This window comes from Pinus tabuliformis, chromosome 2_1 (genome assembly GCF_031772625.1).
Source record: "Pinus tabuliformis cultivar Carrire ecotype Pingquan chromosome 2_1, CPIR1, whole genome shotgun sequence".
NCBI lineage: Eukaryota > Viridiplantae > Streptophyta > Pinopsida > Pinales > Pinaceae > Pinus > Pinus tabuliformis.
Window position 1 is genome coordinate 774912971 of NC_142299.1, and position 19096 is coordinate 774932066.

A 19096-nucleotide genomic window follows, 5' to 3' on the forward strand; every position below is an offset into this window, starting at 1 on the left:
CATGGTCAACAAAAAGTTGTCATGGTAAAACATGGTCAACCATATTCAACCATGGTTAATCACTATCAACATTGTCACCTATAATCGACATGTTCACCCATGGTCCACCATGGCCATCCTTATCTTAATTGCAGATTTCAGGGATATTCTAGAATCTAATAGACAAAAGCAAGGTCAATCAATTGACTTCACTCTTCTCCATCAAATTTTAGAATATAGGTTAAGTTAAGTTCTAACTATCCCCCATAGGTTATCAAAGTCGAATGAAGTAACAAACTTCATCCATGGCTAAAAATTAAAAGTCATCTTGGTCCACTAAATTTGCTAAAATCAAGTAAAGTCAAACATAATCAACCACAGCTAAAAAACTTCAACTATGGTCATACATAAGCATACATGGTCAACCATACTCAACCATGGCAACCTATAGTTTAACATGCTCAACCATACTCAACGATGTTCATGTTCAACCATGCTCATCCATATACAACCATGGTCAACCACAAACAATCATGGACAACCATGGTCATAGTCTACCATGCTCACAATTAGTCAACCGTGGTCATAGTCAACTAGATCAACCATGGTCTTGTTTCTAAGCATGTCAACCATGGTCTTGGTAACCTTAGTTAATCATGGTTGCAGGCATGGTTGCCATGGTCATGTCTTGTTTAAACATGCTCAACCATAGTCAACAAAGGTCAACCAAAGTTCATCATTCTCAAATGTGGTCTACCATATTCAACCATAGATCTCCATGGTCAATTAAAGGTTTCCATGGTAAAATATGGTCAAACAAAGGCTACCCTGGTAAACCGTGTTCAACCAAGTTAACTATAGCTGACCACAATCAACATGGTTATCTATAGTGAGCATATTCTCCCATATTCAACCAAAGTTAAATGAGGTCAACATACTTCAACCATGGCCAATAATTAACAGTGAATTACAATCAAACATAGTCAACTAAATTCAACCTTTGAAGATTGCAGTCCTCCAAAATCTATCAAAGTCAAACATAGTCACACATACTTAACCATAGCTAACAAAATTCAACTGTGGTCAAACATAATCATAGATAGTCAACCATACTCATCCATGGAAAATCATTGTTTAATGTGGTCATCCATGGTTAACCAAATCGTATATATTTCATTATTAGTTTAGTTGATATGGTGATGGTCAATTGTGGACAAAGTGGTGTTGAGAGCATGGTCAACCATGATTTTTGTGGTCAACTTTGATCCACATAGTTATGGTTGGTCAACCATGGTCATCCATTTCATATATTTTTCATAATTAATTATATTAATATCGTAATTCACAAATCTACTAATTGTCTCCATACATATTAATTGTTATCCCCACATATATTAATAATTAGTTGTCAGCTAGCACAAACACATAAAATAGTTGATTTATGAAAATTAACACTATTTTCCAACTTTTAAAATAAAAAAACTCAAAATATATTAACCACCTTTATTTATTAATGATTATAATAATACATATCCATATATATTACAAACAAATTTAAGAAACTAGTAAATTGATACTTGATTTCTCTAATAAATACTAAGAACTTATAAAAATATAAATACTTTTAAGTGAAATATTAAATCCACAATTGAGGAACAATGATATATTCGTTGAATATTAAATCCATAATTGAGGAGTGATGCTTTTTGATTTTGGACGGTAAACTCTTTCCAATTGAGTCGGGAAGGTATTGATTTCCCTACACTCTTTTTTAATATAAATAAAGTTTATTAATTAGAGTTGAGGGCGAGCACAATTGGGTGAGGTCTTATTGCTAAAGTTTTTTGTCATTGAAAAGTCATAGGTTCAATTATCTTTGATACTTTCATTGCTAAAGTTTCTTGTCATTGAAAAGTCACAGGTTCAATTGTCCTTGATACCTTTTAGGTAATGAGATTTGATCATCTTTTAATATAATTTTTATATGTGATAATTCAATTTAAAACCACATAAAAATAGTCATCGACCAAACAATTTACATTTTAAAAAATTAAAAAGTATTTTTTAATTTTCAAAATATTTAGTATAAAGTTTTTTTTTCAAAACTTTAATAAAATTCATAGAATTTGTGTGAAAATTTCAAAATTAATTGAAAGTCAAAGATTTTTTACCAAATTAAGACATGTATATAATTATATCAAATAAAAATCTAAAATTTAAAATATAAATAATTCGATTACGATAAAAAAAATCTCTAAAATTTAAAACATAAAACATAAGACAATCCAATTACATGACATAGTAATGTAACATATAAGAAAACAAGTTTTAAATGTGGTCGTAAATGTTTCTAAACACCACGAAACATTAGATGTAGGCTTCTTGGTGTTGATTGTTCATGGGCGTGTACATGGTTTCCTTCTGGGGAATTAAGTTAGATGAGATATCGGGTCGTTCTTGGTAGAATAAAAATGGACAAAAGAGAGCAACATTTTGAAAAGAATGGCACACTCATGAAAGTTGAAAACGCAAAGGTGGATCATAGGTTTCTATTGCATCGAGAGGCACACTACATTCTGATATATGTGAGATGTGTAGGCATTAGGTGTAATGTAAGAAACATAGTATGTCAACATTTTCTAAATGTTTACTCAATAAGCTAAATTTATATTTATTTATATGTTATTTCTATCAATTTTTTATTTAAAGGCTTGCTTAAATTATGGTGGGAAATAAATAATGGTAAATATGATATTTATATGAATATGAGTTATTTTGAAAGATTTTATTTTTGCACTAAAAATAAGTACACAAATATCTAAAAATCATACATGAATCTTAGAACCATATGGTATTATATTATGCAAAGGCTATAATGAGACCTTCAAGTTATGGTCCACTCAAATGTTTGAAAAATAGTTTTTTTAATAATATTGGAAAAAATATTTAATTTTCAAAATTAAACATTATAAGCTACATTGGTCAATGCTAAACTAATAATGGCCAGTGAGTAAATTGATTGCTAGAGTTCTTCCTTAACAAGGATTAACAATGATTTTGTAACTATATTTAAAGTTAATTAATAAACACATAAAAACTTAAGGCGTAGTCTAACTTATAGAGGAAATGAACTTTTTCAGTGGTTAATTTTAACCAAAATTTGGTAGAGACGAAATGATCTTTTTCACTTCTGGTTAATTTTAACCAAAATCCGGTAGAGATTTTTAAGAACTGGAGTTCAAGTTGTTTAATGTGTAAAATTTGATAACTTATAGACGAAATGACCTTTTTTCACTTCTGCTTAATTTTAACCAAAATCCCATAGAGATGAAATAACTTTTTTCACTTCTGGATAATTTTAACCAAAATCCGGTAGAGATTTTTAAGAACTTGAGTTTAAGTTGTTTAATGTGTAAAATTCGAGTGCCCCGGAAATGTATTATAAGAAACAAAAAAATCACATAACTCATTTCACAATCAAAGTATTTTATAAATATTTTTTAATTTAATTTTAGAACATTTTTTAATTGCTTCTCTAGCCCAAGATGGTAGAGATGATGTAATGTAATGTTTAACATTTTGACTAAATCAAATTACATTAAAAAACAAATTAAATTAAATTAAAAAAATTAAATTAAATAAAACCATTAATGTAATATAAAAAAAATAACCCTATAAAAATAAAATAATAATAATAATAAAAATAAAAATGGCCCATGGTATTCATGTGGAATATAACCTATTTAAAGGGGGAAATTAAACCAACCTAGATGCATCTCAGGGATCAAATCTCTTGATATGCAGTCATCTTTTAAAGTGAAAAATAGGGAGTTGAGGGATCAAATCTCTTGATATGCAGTCATCTTTTAGAGTGAAAAATCGGGAGTTAAGAAGGATCTATGCTGGTATTATATAAATTTCATATCTCTATATATAAAAGTATTCTCATTTTCCATTTTATTAAAACTTATTTAATCTTTATGGAATATCCACAAAATATTTTTAGTAGTAGTGACGGTAAAGGGTTTAGATAAATCTCAAAAGTATAACATTTTAAAAAAGTTTGCACCTCAAGAAATTTGATCCCCTGGGCTCTGGTTGATCCAGAGTTGTGATGGATCTAGGCTCATAATGTAGTTTTATTATGTTAATAGGTATGTTTATTTTGCAATAAAGTTTTTATAATTATAATTTAATTATAAATAATTATTAGATGGATAGCGGGAATTTAACCTCGGCAAAATATTATAGAATCTTATTAATAGTAGTCATATAAATTAAAAGTTAAGATTTATCTTCAAAGTAGTTATGTATTTTCTTTAATTAAAAAATGTCATAGCATGTGGTATTATTAAGTCATGATATTGATCCACAATATAATGTTATAACAAATGTTGTTTATAGATTAAGAATCTCAATAATAAAATGAATCAAAGTGTTCCATCTTTTATATATATAACTAACTCATATATTAATTATTTTTATAATTAGTAATAAAAAATAATAATGATTTTTTAAAATTATGGCAATTTAAAATATATCATAGATTTTAATATTGATTGTTTAATTTATATGGCTGCTTTAATTAATTAAAAAAAATAATTCTTTATATTATTTTTCATTAATTTTACTTAAAATTTAATAGAAAATTCAGAAATTATAAATTCAAGTTAAATAATTTACAGTGAACCATAAAACGTAAATGTGCGAAGAAGAACTGGTAATCGGCCGTGAGTGGAAGCTGGATGCATTTCCTACCAATGTTTTAGATGAACTTTCCCTTCCCTCGACAATGTGGGATAAACTTTTCTGTCACATTTTCCAACTTTTAAATCTACGTCCAATGGCTTTGGCGCATTTTAAATTTATCTGAAGAGTTTGGAAAAATAAAAATAACTCCACTTAAACTCGTACTATGATAAGAACCTTGTCACCGCGACATTCATCAAATTTCCCGAAGTATAACCTTATCGGCAACCATGATTCAAAAACGACGTTAAAATCCCGATCTCTTTCTATGGATTAGACTAGACGTCGAGACTCGCACGATTTATCCCTCACATGGGTCAATGGATAATCTCTGTTATGATCAACTAGTATTATGACAGTCGACGATTGATGCCACTGGCCAGAATATTGAACTGAGTGGTGTCTAGCCATCTTTCTTTATGTTGATCCTACGTTTTAGAATAATTTTAGAATGTAATGGACAGAGCGAGATTAATTGTTTTTTTTCGCTTTATTTTCATTTATCAAATTCCAAATTATTTTTAAAATCTGCCATTGAATTAATGGCCTAGATTTATAAGGTTAATATTAAGATTTACCATGTAAATTTTAAGGTATAATGTTTATTTTAAAGTTTATAATATTTATTTTAGGGTTTATATTCATTGGTTTTATAATATTAATTTATTAAGTTTGATATTATTTTGATAGGTTTATAATCTTTTAGGTTTGTTACTCCCTAGTGTTTATGATATCAATCTTTTAGATTTAGTAATCTAAAGATTTAATCTAAATCTCTTGATTTATAATACGAATTCCTCGGGTTTATTAATCTGTTGGGTTTAGAATATACTATTTTGATTTTTCAATATTAATCTCTTAGGTGTTTAATATTAATTCTTTTCATTTATTAATCCTTGGGTTTATAATTTAGAATATTAATATTCTATAATTTGTAATATTAGGACTTATAATATTAATCACATGGGTTTATAATATTAATTCCAGAGGTTTATAATATTAATCTGATTTATAATTTGTAATATTATGACTACTAATAGTAATGCCATGGGTTTATAATATTAATCCATAGGGTTTTAATATAAATCCCTTGGGTTTACCAATCCCTTGGTTTATAATATTAATGTGTTGGATTTATATACTAGTAATTAGGTGGGTTCATTAATCCATTGGGTTTATGATATTAATCCCTTGGGTTTTTAATGCCTAAGCTTTATAATATTAATCCCCTCGATTTATAATATTAATCCCTTCCGTTTTTAATCCCTATGGTTTATAGTATTAATCTCTTGGGTTTCTGTTAATAATCCTCAAAGTTTATAATATTAATCGCTTAAATTTATAATATTAATCTCTTAGGTTTTTAATATTAATCTCTTGGGTTTTCAATTTGTTTGGTTTTTATTATGAATAATCCATTAGATTTATAATATTCATCCCTTGAATTTATAGTATCAATCCATTTAATTTATAGTATTTATTTCTTTTACTAACCATAATTATAATTATTATTAATTGTTATTAATTATTAATAATTAAACTTTTAATATTTAATATTTAATTAATCATTATAGTATGAATCCATTTAGTTTATAATATTTATCACAATAATAATTAATTATTAACCATTATACTTATTATTACTTAATAAATATTATTAATTATAAATAATTTATATTTAATAATTTTTACTTGATAATAATTATTAATTACTCATCATTTCTTATTATTATTACTTATTAATTAATTATTATTAGTTAATAATAATTTATAACAGTTAATGATTATTTTAATTATTAATTATTAATATTTTAATTATTAATTTTTTATATTTATATTTATATTATTTATTAATTAGGTAATTGATAGTGTTAAATAATAATAATAATAATATTCATGTTAATATATATAAATAGTAGATTTTTCCACAACCGAGTTACTATGTGGCAGTAATTTTATTTTATTTTATTTGGAGTATTGAATCTGACTGTGGAGTACATCTATCTTCACAAAAGGACATTGAAGGGGAGGAAATGCGCTATTTCAACAATTTATATCATTCCAGGAAACATGTCCCTTTCAACAAGCAAATGGATATATGTGATCTCTTCCCCACATTAACTGGAGTGGAGGAAAACCTTCAAATGGAATGCCCTATCACCAAGGACGAAGTCCTACTTGTACTAAAAGAACTAGCTAGAGGAAAAAGTCATGGTCTAGATGGATGGACCATGTATCTTTTCCTACATTTCTAGGACATAATGATTGATGAGCTCACTCAGATGGTCGAAGAGTCCATATGCCTTGGATTTGTCTCCGATGCATCAAATGCCACTTTTATCTCCCTCATTCCAAAGGTTTCTAAACCTGCCTCTTTTTTAGATTTCTGACTAATATCCTTGTGCAATACCATTTATAAATTGATTTCGAAAACCATAGCAAATCGTCTAAAACCCTTCTTGTCCAAACACATATATGCTGAACAATTTGGTTTCTTAGAACATCGACATATTCATGATGTAGTTTTTATTGCACAGGAATGTACACACTCCATCAAGACTGGCCATCTGGATGCTTATCTCATGAAGATTGATCTATCTAAAGCTTTTGACAGCATGGATTGGGAATTATTATGGATGATTCTGCAGAAAATTGGTCTTGGAAACATAATGATAAAATGGATCAAATAATGTATAAAGTAAACCTCTTTTTCCATTATGGTTAACGATATCCCCACAGATTTCTTTTCTGCCTCCAGAGGACTTCAATAGGGTTGCGCTATGTCACTGCTTATGTTTCTTATTATCATCAATGGCCTCAAAAAAAAATTCTTAGATGCTCAATCTGGTGGTATCTTAACAAGTTGTTGGATTGAAAATTTGTTCCCCCTATCCCATCTAATTTTTGTCAATGATCTACTGGCGATTGGAAAGTCTAATTCCGCAGAATGGCAAGCGATCTTTGATATCATACATGATTTTGGACTTTCCTCGGGTCTCTTCATAAACCACCATAACTCTATTATGATCTTAAATGAGCCTGAGGTGGCATGCATTTTGGAGATTGCGAACACCTTTGATGTAGAGATCACTCAATTGGATGGGGGCTTTAAATATCTAGGGTTCTTTCTGAAGTCGAATGGTTACAAAAATAAGGATTAGGTTTGACTATTAAATAAAATTGATAAGCAGCTTAATCAATGGATACATAAATGGATAACTCTGGGAGGATGCCTTATTCTCATAAAATTAGTTCTCCACAACATTCCAATTTTCTGGATGCATATTTATAAAATTCCAATGGGTGTAGTTTGCAAAATCAACTCCATGGTATCACGATTTCTGTGGGTTGGGATACAAAAGACCACAAATTCCATCTTGTGAGTTTGGAGATGCTCAATCTACCTGTCATTCTCAGTGGCTGGGGCCTAAAAGATATGGCTCCTAAATTGTTTTTGGAGGGATGTTTATAGTAATGGTATTTGGCATCGTATCATCAGGGAAAAATATCTACAGAACATGGACCTTATTTGCTGGATGTGTGTTGGTGCTCTAGATTCCCCAAACATCTAACAATCATGGTGCAGTCTCCTTATGAATAAGCATTGGTTTTTGGGGACTATCAGATGGGATGTTGGTTTGGGATCTATTCCTCAGATTGGTTTGGATTCGCTCTCAAGTATGACTAGCCCACATTTCTATGTCTTTCTCTCATTAATTTTCTGCATAATCAGGGTATTTTTGTGATCAAATATATTGTAGACTTTTCTCTTTCTTTTGCTTTCTATACTCATTGGAAAGATTCAATAGAGCTTGAGATGCCGGATCATCTGATTCTGGAACGGAAATCTTATATATCCAATCTTAAACTCTCTAGGATAAACCTCTTTCCAAAATAAGACATATTAATATGGTTTGGAGGTACTCAGAAAGGAAAGGTTATTGTTAAGGAGGCATATCATTTAATCTTCTAGCCCTGTAGACAGGTTCAGGCTTTCTCTTGGTTGGCTCACGCATGGAAATGGAATTTCCCTCTTAAAATTAAATACTTTTCCTATCTGGTGGTTCATAACTGGATTGTCACTTGGGAAATCTTATGTAAAGGGGGTTTTCAGGGCCCGGGTAGATGTGGACATTGTCTATCAAATGGAGAGGACATCAACCATATTTTATCCACTGCCATTTTGCCACATCGTTTTGGACTTCGGTGCTACACCTGCTAGTCTCTCCTAAAAATTGGGATTGCTCTGACATTGTCTCTTGCCTTGGTAGGTGGATAAGGGGTCATAAACCCCATCGGTCTTTGGTATTATTCATCATCTAGGATATATATATATATATATTTTAACTGAAACGGGTATTTTTATTTATAGAGATGGATGGCCGAAGCCAGATCAAGCATTACAATTCACTGTTTCAAACAATACAATTCTTTGCTTTTACAAGAACGCCTTGCCCATTTAGGGAATAGTTGCCATATTCGGTGCTCTTGCATTTATGCTGATCATGCTCTTTTCTAGAGTACATCCTGTGTTTGCCAGTCTGTCTGCTTCTGTGTTTAATTCTCTGAGGATATGGAAGATTTGAGCTGAGGAGAAGTCCTTCAGGAATCTGTTCACTCTTGTAAGCTGTTTGTTTAGTGCTGGATCCTTGAGCCCTTTCTTGTTTATTAGAGATTTTATCAGCAATTCTAAGTCTCCAAAGACTAAGATTTCCCTTGGGTTTCCTTTTCTGGCCAGTTGACAAGCTTTTAAAAGACTGAGAACTTCGGCCTGATTGTTGGTTTTAAGCCCAAGTCCCCAGCTGAAGTCCTCTTTTCTCCCATTCGGGAAGTAAATAACCCCCCGTGCTCCTGACCTACCTGGATTGCCTTTCGAGGCTCCGTCAAAGAAGATAGTGCATTTTCCTTATGATTTCCACCGCTTCTGGAAACTATCCAAGGTGTCTCGAATCTGCCAATTTTCCTTATGATTTGGGTGAATGATTGCTGAAGGTCTCGGCATGGGGGAGAAGCCATCCAGCCATGCCCTTTCTTCATTTCGAAGGGAGCTATCTTTGACAATGGAGTGTCTCAGAGTTTCTAATAGAAGTTTCTTGGCCTGCTCCGCTGCATTATCTGCAGTCATTTCTTTTTGGTTGAAGACAATTTCGTTCCGGGCAAGCCACAACTTCCAGCAAACATATTTTGGAGCTGCAATCCACACCTTATGCCAAAGAGATTTGTCAGCGATGTTGGAGGGGTATCGAGCTTTCCAAGACGAGAACATGTCTGTGATCGAACAATGTGCTGGGGGTCTCACATTCAGACCTGTCAAGAAGCTAGTCCAGGCCTTCTGTGCATACTCACAATCGATGAACATGTGGACTGAGGTTTCCAATGCATTTTTGCAGAACACACATCGATGAGGACCAGCTATGTTTCTTCTGCACAGATTATCTCCAGTCAGGATTTTGTTGTGGAACAAAGTCCAAAAGAAGAAATTGATCTTGGGGATGCTGAAGTTTTCCCAGATCTGATTCCACACTGTTTCCGGGTGCGGAGAGTCCTTTTTGCCTTGCATCTGTAAGTATCCTTGTCTGGCTGTGTACACCCCTGTTTTTCCCCATCCCCATGAGTCTTCCTCGTCCTTATGCACAGGTGTAAAGTCTGTAATTGCATCTGTGAGAGTATTTAACTGATTTTTTAAATGCGCTGGAATGTTAGGCAATGTCCAGCACTGCCAATTGCCTTTGTTATCCCACTCTGCTATATCCTCGATTTTCCGGATTCCTTTTGAACTTAACCAAGCTCTTAAATCTACAATTTCATTAATAGCTGAAAGTGGAGGGTGACCCATGATTCGATCTCTCCACAGCAATATATTTTTGTCGTTCCCTGGAATTTTATACAAATGAGTTCTAAAGAAATCGATCCCTTTACAGCAGAGCCTCCAAGCCTGCGTTCCTCTAGGAGAAAGCGCTGGATTGAAGGAGGTGATCGACTGATTTTTGAGATACTTGAGTTTTAAGAGCTGGCTGACAGGATGCGTAGGCTCGGTTAATAGCTGCCACAGAAGTTTACAGCCCAAGGCTAGATTTGCTTGCTGGGGGTCACGAATTTGGAGTCCGCCTTCGGCAATGGGACGCTTCACTGTTTCCCAATTAATTAGATGAAATCGATTGCTGTTTCCCTTCCCACCGTTCCACAGAAAATTCCGCATTAGACAGGAGATTTGATCTGCGATTTGTCTTGGAGCCATCAGCAGAGAGGCTTGGAATGTAGGCAAAGCTGAAAGCACAGATCGAATAAGAGTGAGCTTGCCGCCTGTGGTGAGCCAAACGCCACCCCACGCTGCAATCTTTTTTTTGAACTTTGAAATCACCTCCTCCCACAAGTGATTGCGGTTGGATCCCATCGTCAAAGGGAGACCGAGATACTTTATTTTGTCCCACGCTGCATAACCTTTGAACCCCAATTCGCTGGCAATCCTTTCAATTGTTTGTTGATCTGTATTCCATCCATAAACAACACTTTTCCTCTCACTGATTAACGCTCCGGAGATGCTGCAATACTTTTGGAGAATGGTCTTGAAGGAGTTAGCAATTCTCATGGAAGCACCCCCGAGCAGGAGTGAATCATCAGCAAAGAGCGCGTGATTCACTGGGGCTATGCCTTGCACAATTCTTATCCCAGGTATGGAACCAATTTGTTTCTCCTGTGTCAGCTTTCTGCTTAGTGAATCAGCCATCAGAATGTAGAGAAAAGGAGAAAGAGGGCAGCCCTGCCTCAGTCCCCTGGTGGCTAAAAAGAACTCTGCTGGTCTACCATTCACCATTGGGGCGATCCAGATGTTTTCAATGCAAGCTTTGATGAGGTTTATGAATTCCTGATTGAATCCAAAGGCTGCAAGAACCCTGAACAGGAAAGAACGATTAACTCTATCAAAAGCATTACACATATCCAATTTGATAATCATACCTTGTTCTTTCCGTGTTTGACTGAAGTGGAGGACTTCTTAGATTTGAATGACATTGTCCAGGATTTGTCTGCCTTTCACAAATCCTCCTTGGGCCGGAGAGATGAGCTTTTGGAGAAGGGGCTTAATTCTGTTAGCCAGTAGTTTGGCCACGATCTTGTAGGATGAATTGCAGAGTGAGATCGGCCTGTATCTATCAAAGGAGCCTGGATTTGTTTCCTTGGGGATTAAAGCGAGGAAGGTGGAGTTTATTCCTCCACCCACTTTTGCCTTCCTCGAGATTCCTCTTATCATTCTGAAGAGATCAGATTTGATTATCTCCCAACAAATTCTATAAAAATGAACTGAGAATCCGTCTGGTCCTGGAGCTTTGTCTGGTTCCATGGACCAGACTATATTAGTTATCTCTTCTTCCGTGACTGGGCTCATCAGAGAATCATTATCTTCCATGCTGACTAGTTTTGGAATGGTTGTGAGAAACGCTACTGCATCCTCCTCATTCCCATTTCTTTCCACACTAAGGAGGTTCTGAAAGTGGTTTACAGCAGTTTCTTTGATTTGAGAAAATCCTTTATACACCTGACCGCTAGTGTTGGTAATTTCTGCTATATGATTACGTGAGAGGCGAGCCCTGCACTGTCTATGGAAGTATGTGGTATTTCTGTCCCCAGATTTAAGCCACAGACTTCGAGACTTTAAGCGCCAATGTTCTTCTTCATTTCTAAAAGAACAGTATGCATTCCTTTGGGCAGATTTTTCATTGGCTAAGTCTGTGGGAGAGGGATCTTTCTCCTCCATTTCGAATTGTATTCCTTCCAACTGAAGAACTGCCTCCTTCCTCTGCCTAGTGGGGGTTTGCATGGATTTCTTTATCCAATCTTTAAGAGCTTTTTTTGTGTTTTTCATTTTTTGTTCCCACACAAAGCTTGGGGATCCGAATACATCTATCCTCCATGCTGTTTGGACTGTTTCAAAGAACCCTTCTTTACCTGCCCAGAGAGGACTGAAACGAAATGGGAGGGGGCCTAGATCTTCTTCTTCTTTTAGGCATAAAAGGATTGGCTTATGGTCCGATGTGAGCTTTGGGAGAATCTTGGAAAAAACTATTCTGTTGTCCATCATTAAAGAGCTGCTGATGAGAAATCTATCCAGCCTAGCAGAGATTTGATTTTCTCCAGTTCTATTGTTAGTCCAGGTGTATTTTCCTTTCACGGGTTTGAAGTCAACTAAGTCCCACTGCAGTATCAGATTTCCCACTGTATTGATGAAAGGATCCCTAGAGTAAATCCCTCCTCTTTTTTCTTTGGGATCTAGAATTATATTCAGATCACCGCCTATGACTATATTTGTGGGGTTGATCTGCTCTATATAATCCAAGAGTGTCCTCCAGCACTCTCTCTTTTCTTCATAATGAACAGGGACGTACAAGTTAAACAGAGCAAGGGGGAGGTTGCTTGCAGTGTGGCGTAGTTCTGTGAAGATCCAATGTTGGGTCTCAGAGAATCGTTCTAATGAGAAGGAGTTTTTTGACCAAAATGTGCCTATTCCTCTGGCCGAGCCCCTTGCATTGACAGCCTTTCCTGAATTGTATTTCCATTTCATAATGCTAGTGTTTAGAAGGGTTTCCCCTTCTATTTTGGTCTCTTGGAGCATAAGGATGTCCGCGGTTTCCATCTTCAATAAGTCTTTGATAGCCTCTGCCTTATTGGGATTACCCAGTCCCCTACAGTTCCAAGAGACCAACTGCATCATTTACCACTTGATGGGGTGGGGCCTCCTCCCTTGGGCGCCCTTGGTCTTGTATTTCTCTCGATGGTCATTTCAATGGTAGTTTGACTGCCTAGGGTTTTCTGCCGTTCTGATTCTTCTTCCCTAGTTTCCTTGTTTGTTCTTCTTCCCACTTTTTTTGATGGCCTTTCAAAGGTTTCCTCATCAGATGAGCCCGTGTTTTCCTGGTTCTTCTTCTTTTGTTTTATGATGTCAGCATAAGAAGGAGAAGAAGTATTGCTAGAGTTCGGATTTGGGATGTTACCTGGCTCTTGATTGTCTGCATTATTCATCTGTGGTAGATCTTCCTGCTCGGCCTCTGGAGGATCTGACGGTGGTGTAAGAGATTCGAAGGGGTTTTTGTCTCCTGCAATGCTGTTAGCTTCCCTGCTTCCACTGTTTTGATTACTTGCGTCTTCTTGCCCTGTTTTGTTCCCTGTCTCTTTTGCTTTGTTTTTGTTGTTCTGCCTGCTGCTTGCTGTTCTCTTTGCTTGCTTCCACTGCTCGCCTTTTTCTTTCTCTGCTATTTCCTCATTTTTTTTTTACAATATCTTGCAAAATGCCCATATTCATGGCAATGTCGACATTTAAAGGGCAGTTGTTCGTAATCTAGCTCTTGAATGTGCGACCAGTCTGCCACCGAAAGTTTGATGGCTTCAGGGAGCCCGACCTCCAGATCAACTTCCACACAGATGCATGCGCAGGAGAATTGATCCTTCCTCGGGGCCTGATCAATATACCTGCCTAGGGCATTGCCAATGGATTGCAGCGAGCTCTGACTCCAACAGTGGAGAGGGAGGTGCAGGAGGCGCACCCAAACAGGAACGGCTGTGGGCACATCTTGAGCAAGGTCAAAATCTGGAGACCATTTGTTCAAATATAACCCTTGAGGGCCCATGAAATAAGGCCCGCTTCTGAAGATCAAGCTTCGGTCTTCCCTGCTGTCAAACACGAAGACGAAGAACCCTTTGCCTACGAAATGGCTTTTTATTCCTTCCTTAACCAGTGGGATCCAGTTTCGTTTGACCCAATCATCTACTGCCTTCGGGGATGGCCATAGCCCTGTGAACTGGCCGATGAGGCCCCTTTCGGCAAGGTTTAGCGCTGTTCTACAAGCATCATCTACCGGTAGAGACACCGTAGGGATGTTGTCCAACTTTTTAACGAACTTTTGTTGTGAGACCGAGGTCGGCCGCTTATCAGCTGTAGCAACAAGGGATCGGAATGCATCTAGATCTGAAGGCGGAAGGGATTCACCTCCATTCGTCATGGTTGGGGATTGAGGGGCTGGGGTCAAAGCAGGGACCCCATACACCAACTCAGATCAACCCCTAGAGCTATTGAAACACAGGTGCAAAATCTAACATGAGAGCTAGAACCTCACCAATCCAGAACGCCCCGCACACCAAAGGCCTCTCCGGCAACGCAGAGCTCCACGCCCAGATTAGGCAGGGCAGAGCCGAGCCCAAGAGATGCAGAGTGAGCGCGAAAATTTTCAAGCAGATTAATTGAATCTTAACACTGCACATCATCTCATACTGACAAATTTGAGTACTCAGGTCTCAACACATTTGATTCTAAAGACCAGAGAAAATTTGTGGTCGAATGGACATGTATATCATCTAGGATATTTGGAGGTCAAGGAATGCCCATATTTTTTATTAAGTGAAACCGTACATCTGTTGGACCAACTACAAAATCATATCATATTACTTGGAATTTTCCTCAACCTTGTCTTCTTCTCCTAAATGTCCTCCTCCTCCTCATGATATTTGGTCAGCTTTCCCCATCGATTTTTTTTATGGTGCCTCGTCTTTTGGCCTTTGTGGATGTGGCATGGCCATTCACTTAGGGCCAACACACTCCTACAGATTTCATTGGCACTGTCGTTTTGGGTCCAACACTCATGTTGAGTTATTGGCTCTCTGGGGGTCCTTCATTGTGCTACCTAGCTTGGTCTCAGGGAGATCAATGTTTTTGGAGACTCCAAGTCCGTTATTGATTGGGTAAATGTGAGAGGCTCACTAAACTCCGCTACTCTTGAGCCATGGAAACTTAGAATTAGGGCCTTGATCTCTGAATGCCACAACTTTTCCATCTCCCACATCTATCAGATTCAAAACAACAAATCAGATCGACTCTCAAAGGTTGGCTGCCCTTCGGCAACTGAATGGATCTCTTTCTAGTCTTTTGACAATGGTATCCTTCTGGGGGATGGACATATACCAATATAAAGATATGTCAACTTCTTGACAATCTCTGTATGTTTGGCTCTCTATTTTACAAAGCTTTTGGTCTGTTTGATTGTTGGATGACTTTTTTATCTTTGCTTGCAGGCTCCATGTTTCACAATTTTGTATGGCATTTTGAAGTGAACTCATAGCAGGGGCAGTTTTTTCTTTCTTGTTTTGCACAAAGTTTCAGCCCAGGGATTAGACAAATTCAATAGAAATATTCTGTTTGAAAAAATATATAAATAATTAATAATAAATGTGGTTCATATATGCCTATTGGCATTTATCAACCATGTTTATTAGTATGGTTGTGCTAAGACAAGAGCGAAATTAATTGTTTTGCCTCACTTTATTTTCATTCATCAAATTCCAAAATATTCTTAAGATCTGCAATTAAATTAAATAAAAAAAAAAACTTAATCCATTCATACATATATTCATTGCACAGCACGAAAGAACTTTTACGTAGAAACCTGAGTAGAGTACCTACGCCTCACAGAGACACAGAACCCTTCGGCCTACCTTATCTTTCATTAAAGCAAATTCTCTGACTCTATATATTTGGTAGAATGTGGAAATAAATATGATCCATACACCTCAACTCACTCTCCCTGTGTGAAATTGGCATCTGAGCTGCCTTACGGAGCAACAATAAAAGCGGCGGTGAAAAGAAATGGCTAAAAATTCAGCGGGAACCTTCACTGTGTCAATGCAGCATGTATGCTACCGGACGAGAAAATCGCAGAAAATCACCGAAGCTTGTCAACATTTAGCCACAGTTTCCCAGCGGAGTAGCAATCCATACCTCACCACTCTATATCTGTTTTAAACAGAAATGCAATGCCATGCCGTTTTAACTTGACCTCCTCTAGCGTTAACATGATCAATGAGCAACGTACCATTTTCTCATAAGTTAACTCGTATGAATATGACATTGCCAACATTATCATTCGGGAACATTTCACATAAACATAATAGTTAAGTAAATATTCTATTTTATATAATTATAAAGAACATTACTATTTAATGTTATTAAATTCAACGTATCTTTACGTAGCTGTGTAAAGTTGATGCCCAAACATTATAACGGGATGAAAATTTCTTTATGTCATATGCTATTGAATATATTTCAATACATTTCAACATCATGATGTGATGAATATAAAATAATGTCACATATGATGAGTAAAAGTAATGGGCACTATACAATAATTTAAATTATGGTGGAATGACATAGTATAACAAAAATGACATATAAACAACCACATAAATAATCATAGTCAATTAAGTCCACATAAAACTATAGTCATTTAAAACAATTATGGTTTATATAAGTTAACTAATATAAACAATGATTTATGAAATAATTACTAAGGAACATCATATTTTAACAAAACTCAATTCAATATAGTCAATCAAGGTTGAACAGTGGGTAAGGACAACTATGGTAACTAATAATCAACCATGTACATGGTCAACCATCATCATGCTCATGGTCGTGATTAATCATAGTCAATTACGGTGAGATATAGTCAACTATGCTCATGGTCAACAATTCAGAATGCAACAAATCAACACTAGTCAACCATGATGAAAATTACATTGTGACTCTAACATGGTTATACATAATCAACACACTAAACTATAGGTAGCTCAATATAGTCAATAAAGGTTAAATTAAAGTCAAAGACAACCTTGATTAATCATAATCAACCATGGTCATGGTCATGGTCAACCATGGACATATTTGTCTTCAACCATAGTTATCAATAGTCAAATACAATCAATCATGGTCTTGGTCTACCATAATTAAACAAGGTCATGGTTAACCATAATCATGGTCAACCTTGGTCAAACATAGTCAACTATTAATGACCATGGTCAATTCTTTTCTACAGTAAGAAACCATGTTCAACCATATTCAACTATGGTCATGGTCTTGGTCAACTATTATCAACCATACTCAACAATGATCATAGGCATGGTTAACCATGGTCATGGTCATGTTCAAACATGATCAACTATAGTCAACTAAAGTAAACTATAGTCAATAAAGGTCAACAAAAGTTCTCCATGGTCAAATGTGGTCTACCATGTTCATCTATAAATTTCCATGGTTAACAAAAGGTTGTCATGGTAAAACATAGTCAACCATATTCAACCATGGCTAAATACAATCAACATGGTTACCTATAGTCAACATGTTCACCCATGTTCCACCATACCCATCCTTATCTTGATTGCAAATTTTGAGAATATTCTAAAATCTAACAGACAAGAGCAAGGTCAAACATTAACTTCACTCATGTTTATCAAATTCTAGAATATTCCAAAAAATTACAATCGAGTTAAGTTCTGTTATCAACCATAGTTTATTAAAGTCAAATGAGTCCAACAAACTTCTTTCATGGCTATAATTAATAGTCAACCATAGTCAAACATGGTCAACCAAATTTAACCTTTTACTAACGTGATTTTCCAAAATCTAGTAAAGTCAAACATAATCAACCATGGCTAACAAAATTCAACTATGGTCATAAATAAGCATACATGGTCAACCATACTCAACCATGGTAAACTGCAGTTTAACATGGTCAACCATACTCAACCATGGTCATGTTCAACCATGCTCATCCATATTCTACATGGTCAACCACAAATTATCATGGAAAACCACGGTCATAGTCATAATCAACCATGGTCATGGTTAACCAGGTCAACCATAATCAACCATGGCGTTGCATTAGAGGAATTTTAAGGTAAACAATAAGTCTCAAACAAAAAATGTACTAACAAAATTAACTTTAAAAGAACCAATAGGATTTAAGGTGATGATATCATCCCTAGGGGAAAATATTTTGGATGGAAAAGAGGAAAACTATTTTTTTTAATTGTATTTCCAACTTATCTACTTATAGATTTACTCAAATTTCAAATGTATACACTCGTTGGATGTGAAATTAAATTCCACACCTAATGAGTACACACTCGACATACTTCTGAGTAGACCCACATAATATATATATATATTTGAAAATATATGAAAAAAGTGTGTTGAAAATACATGAACACATATATTTTTTTTAATGTATTTTCATTTTTTCTTGATGTGGGTCTACTCAAAAGTATGCTGAGTGGGTACTCATTGGATGGGGAATTTAATTTTGCACCTAACCAATGTTTACACATGACATTTGATCAAACCTATAAGAAGATATACCTAAAATACAACAAAAAAATTAGTTTTCGTTCTTCTTTTAAAAAACTTTATAACTCTTATTTTATTATTTTCCTTAGGTGGCCCTTTTTAGACCTAAATTCCCCTAGTGTTTATAGACATGTCAACCATAGTCTTGGTCAACATTGGTCAACCATGGTCGCGGGCATGGTTGCGCATGGCCATCATGTTTAA

At 35.2% G+C, this 19096-nt stretch overlaps 1 protein-coding gene across 1 annotated transcript; it reads right to left on the reverse strand.

Annotated features, from left to right (window-relative positions):
* Positions 1 to 9634: 9634 nt before the first annotated feature.
* On the reverse strand, positions 9635 to 11665 carry LOC149202873 (uncharacterized). Its single transcript, XM_089401715.1, has one exon. It carries the CDS (start codon positions 11663 to 11665, stop codon positions 9635 to 9637), a length of 2031 nt encoding a protein of 676 aa, XP_089257841.1.
* Positions 11666 to 19096: the final 7431 nt, after the last annotated feature.

What these genes read in the sequence shown, in the direction of transcription:
- LOC149202873 (XM_089401715.1), bottom strand. Translation starts at nt 11,665, where the DNA reads ATGTGTAATGCTTTTGATAGAGTTAATCGTTCTTTCCTGTTCAGGGTT.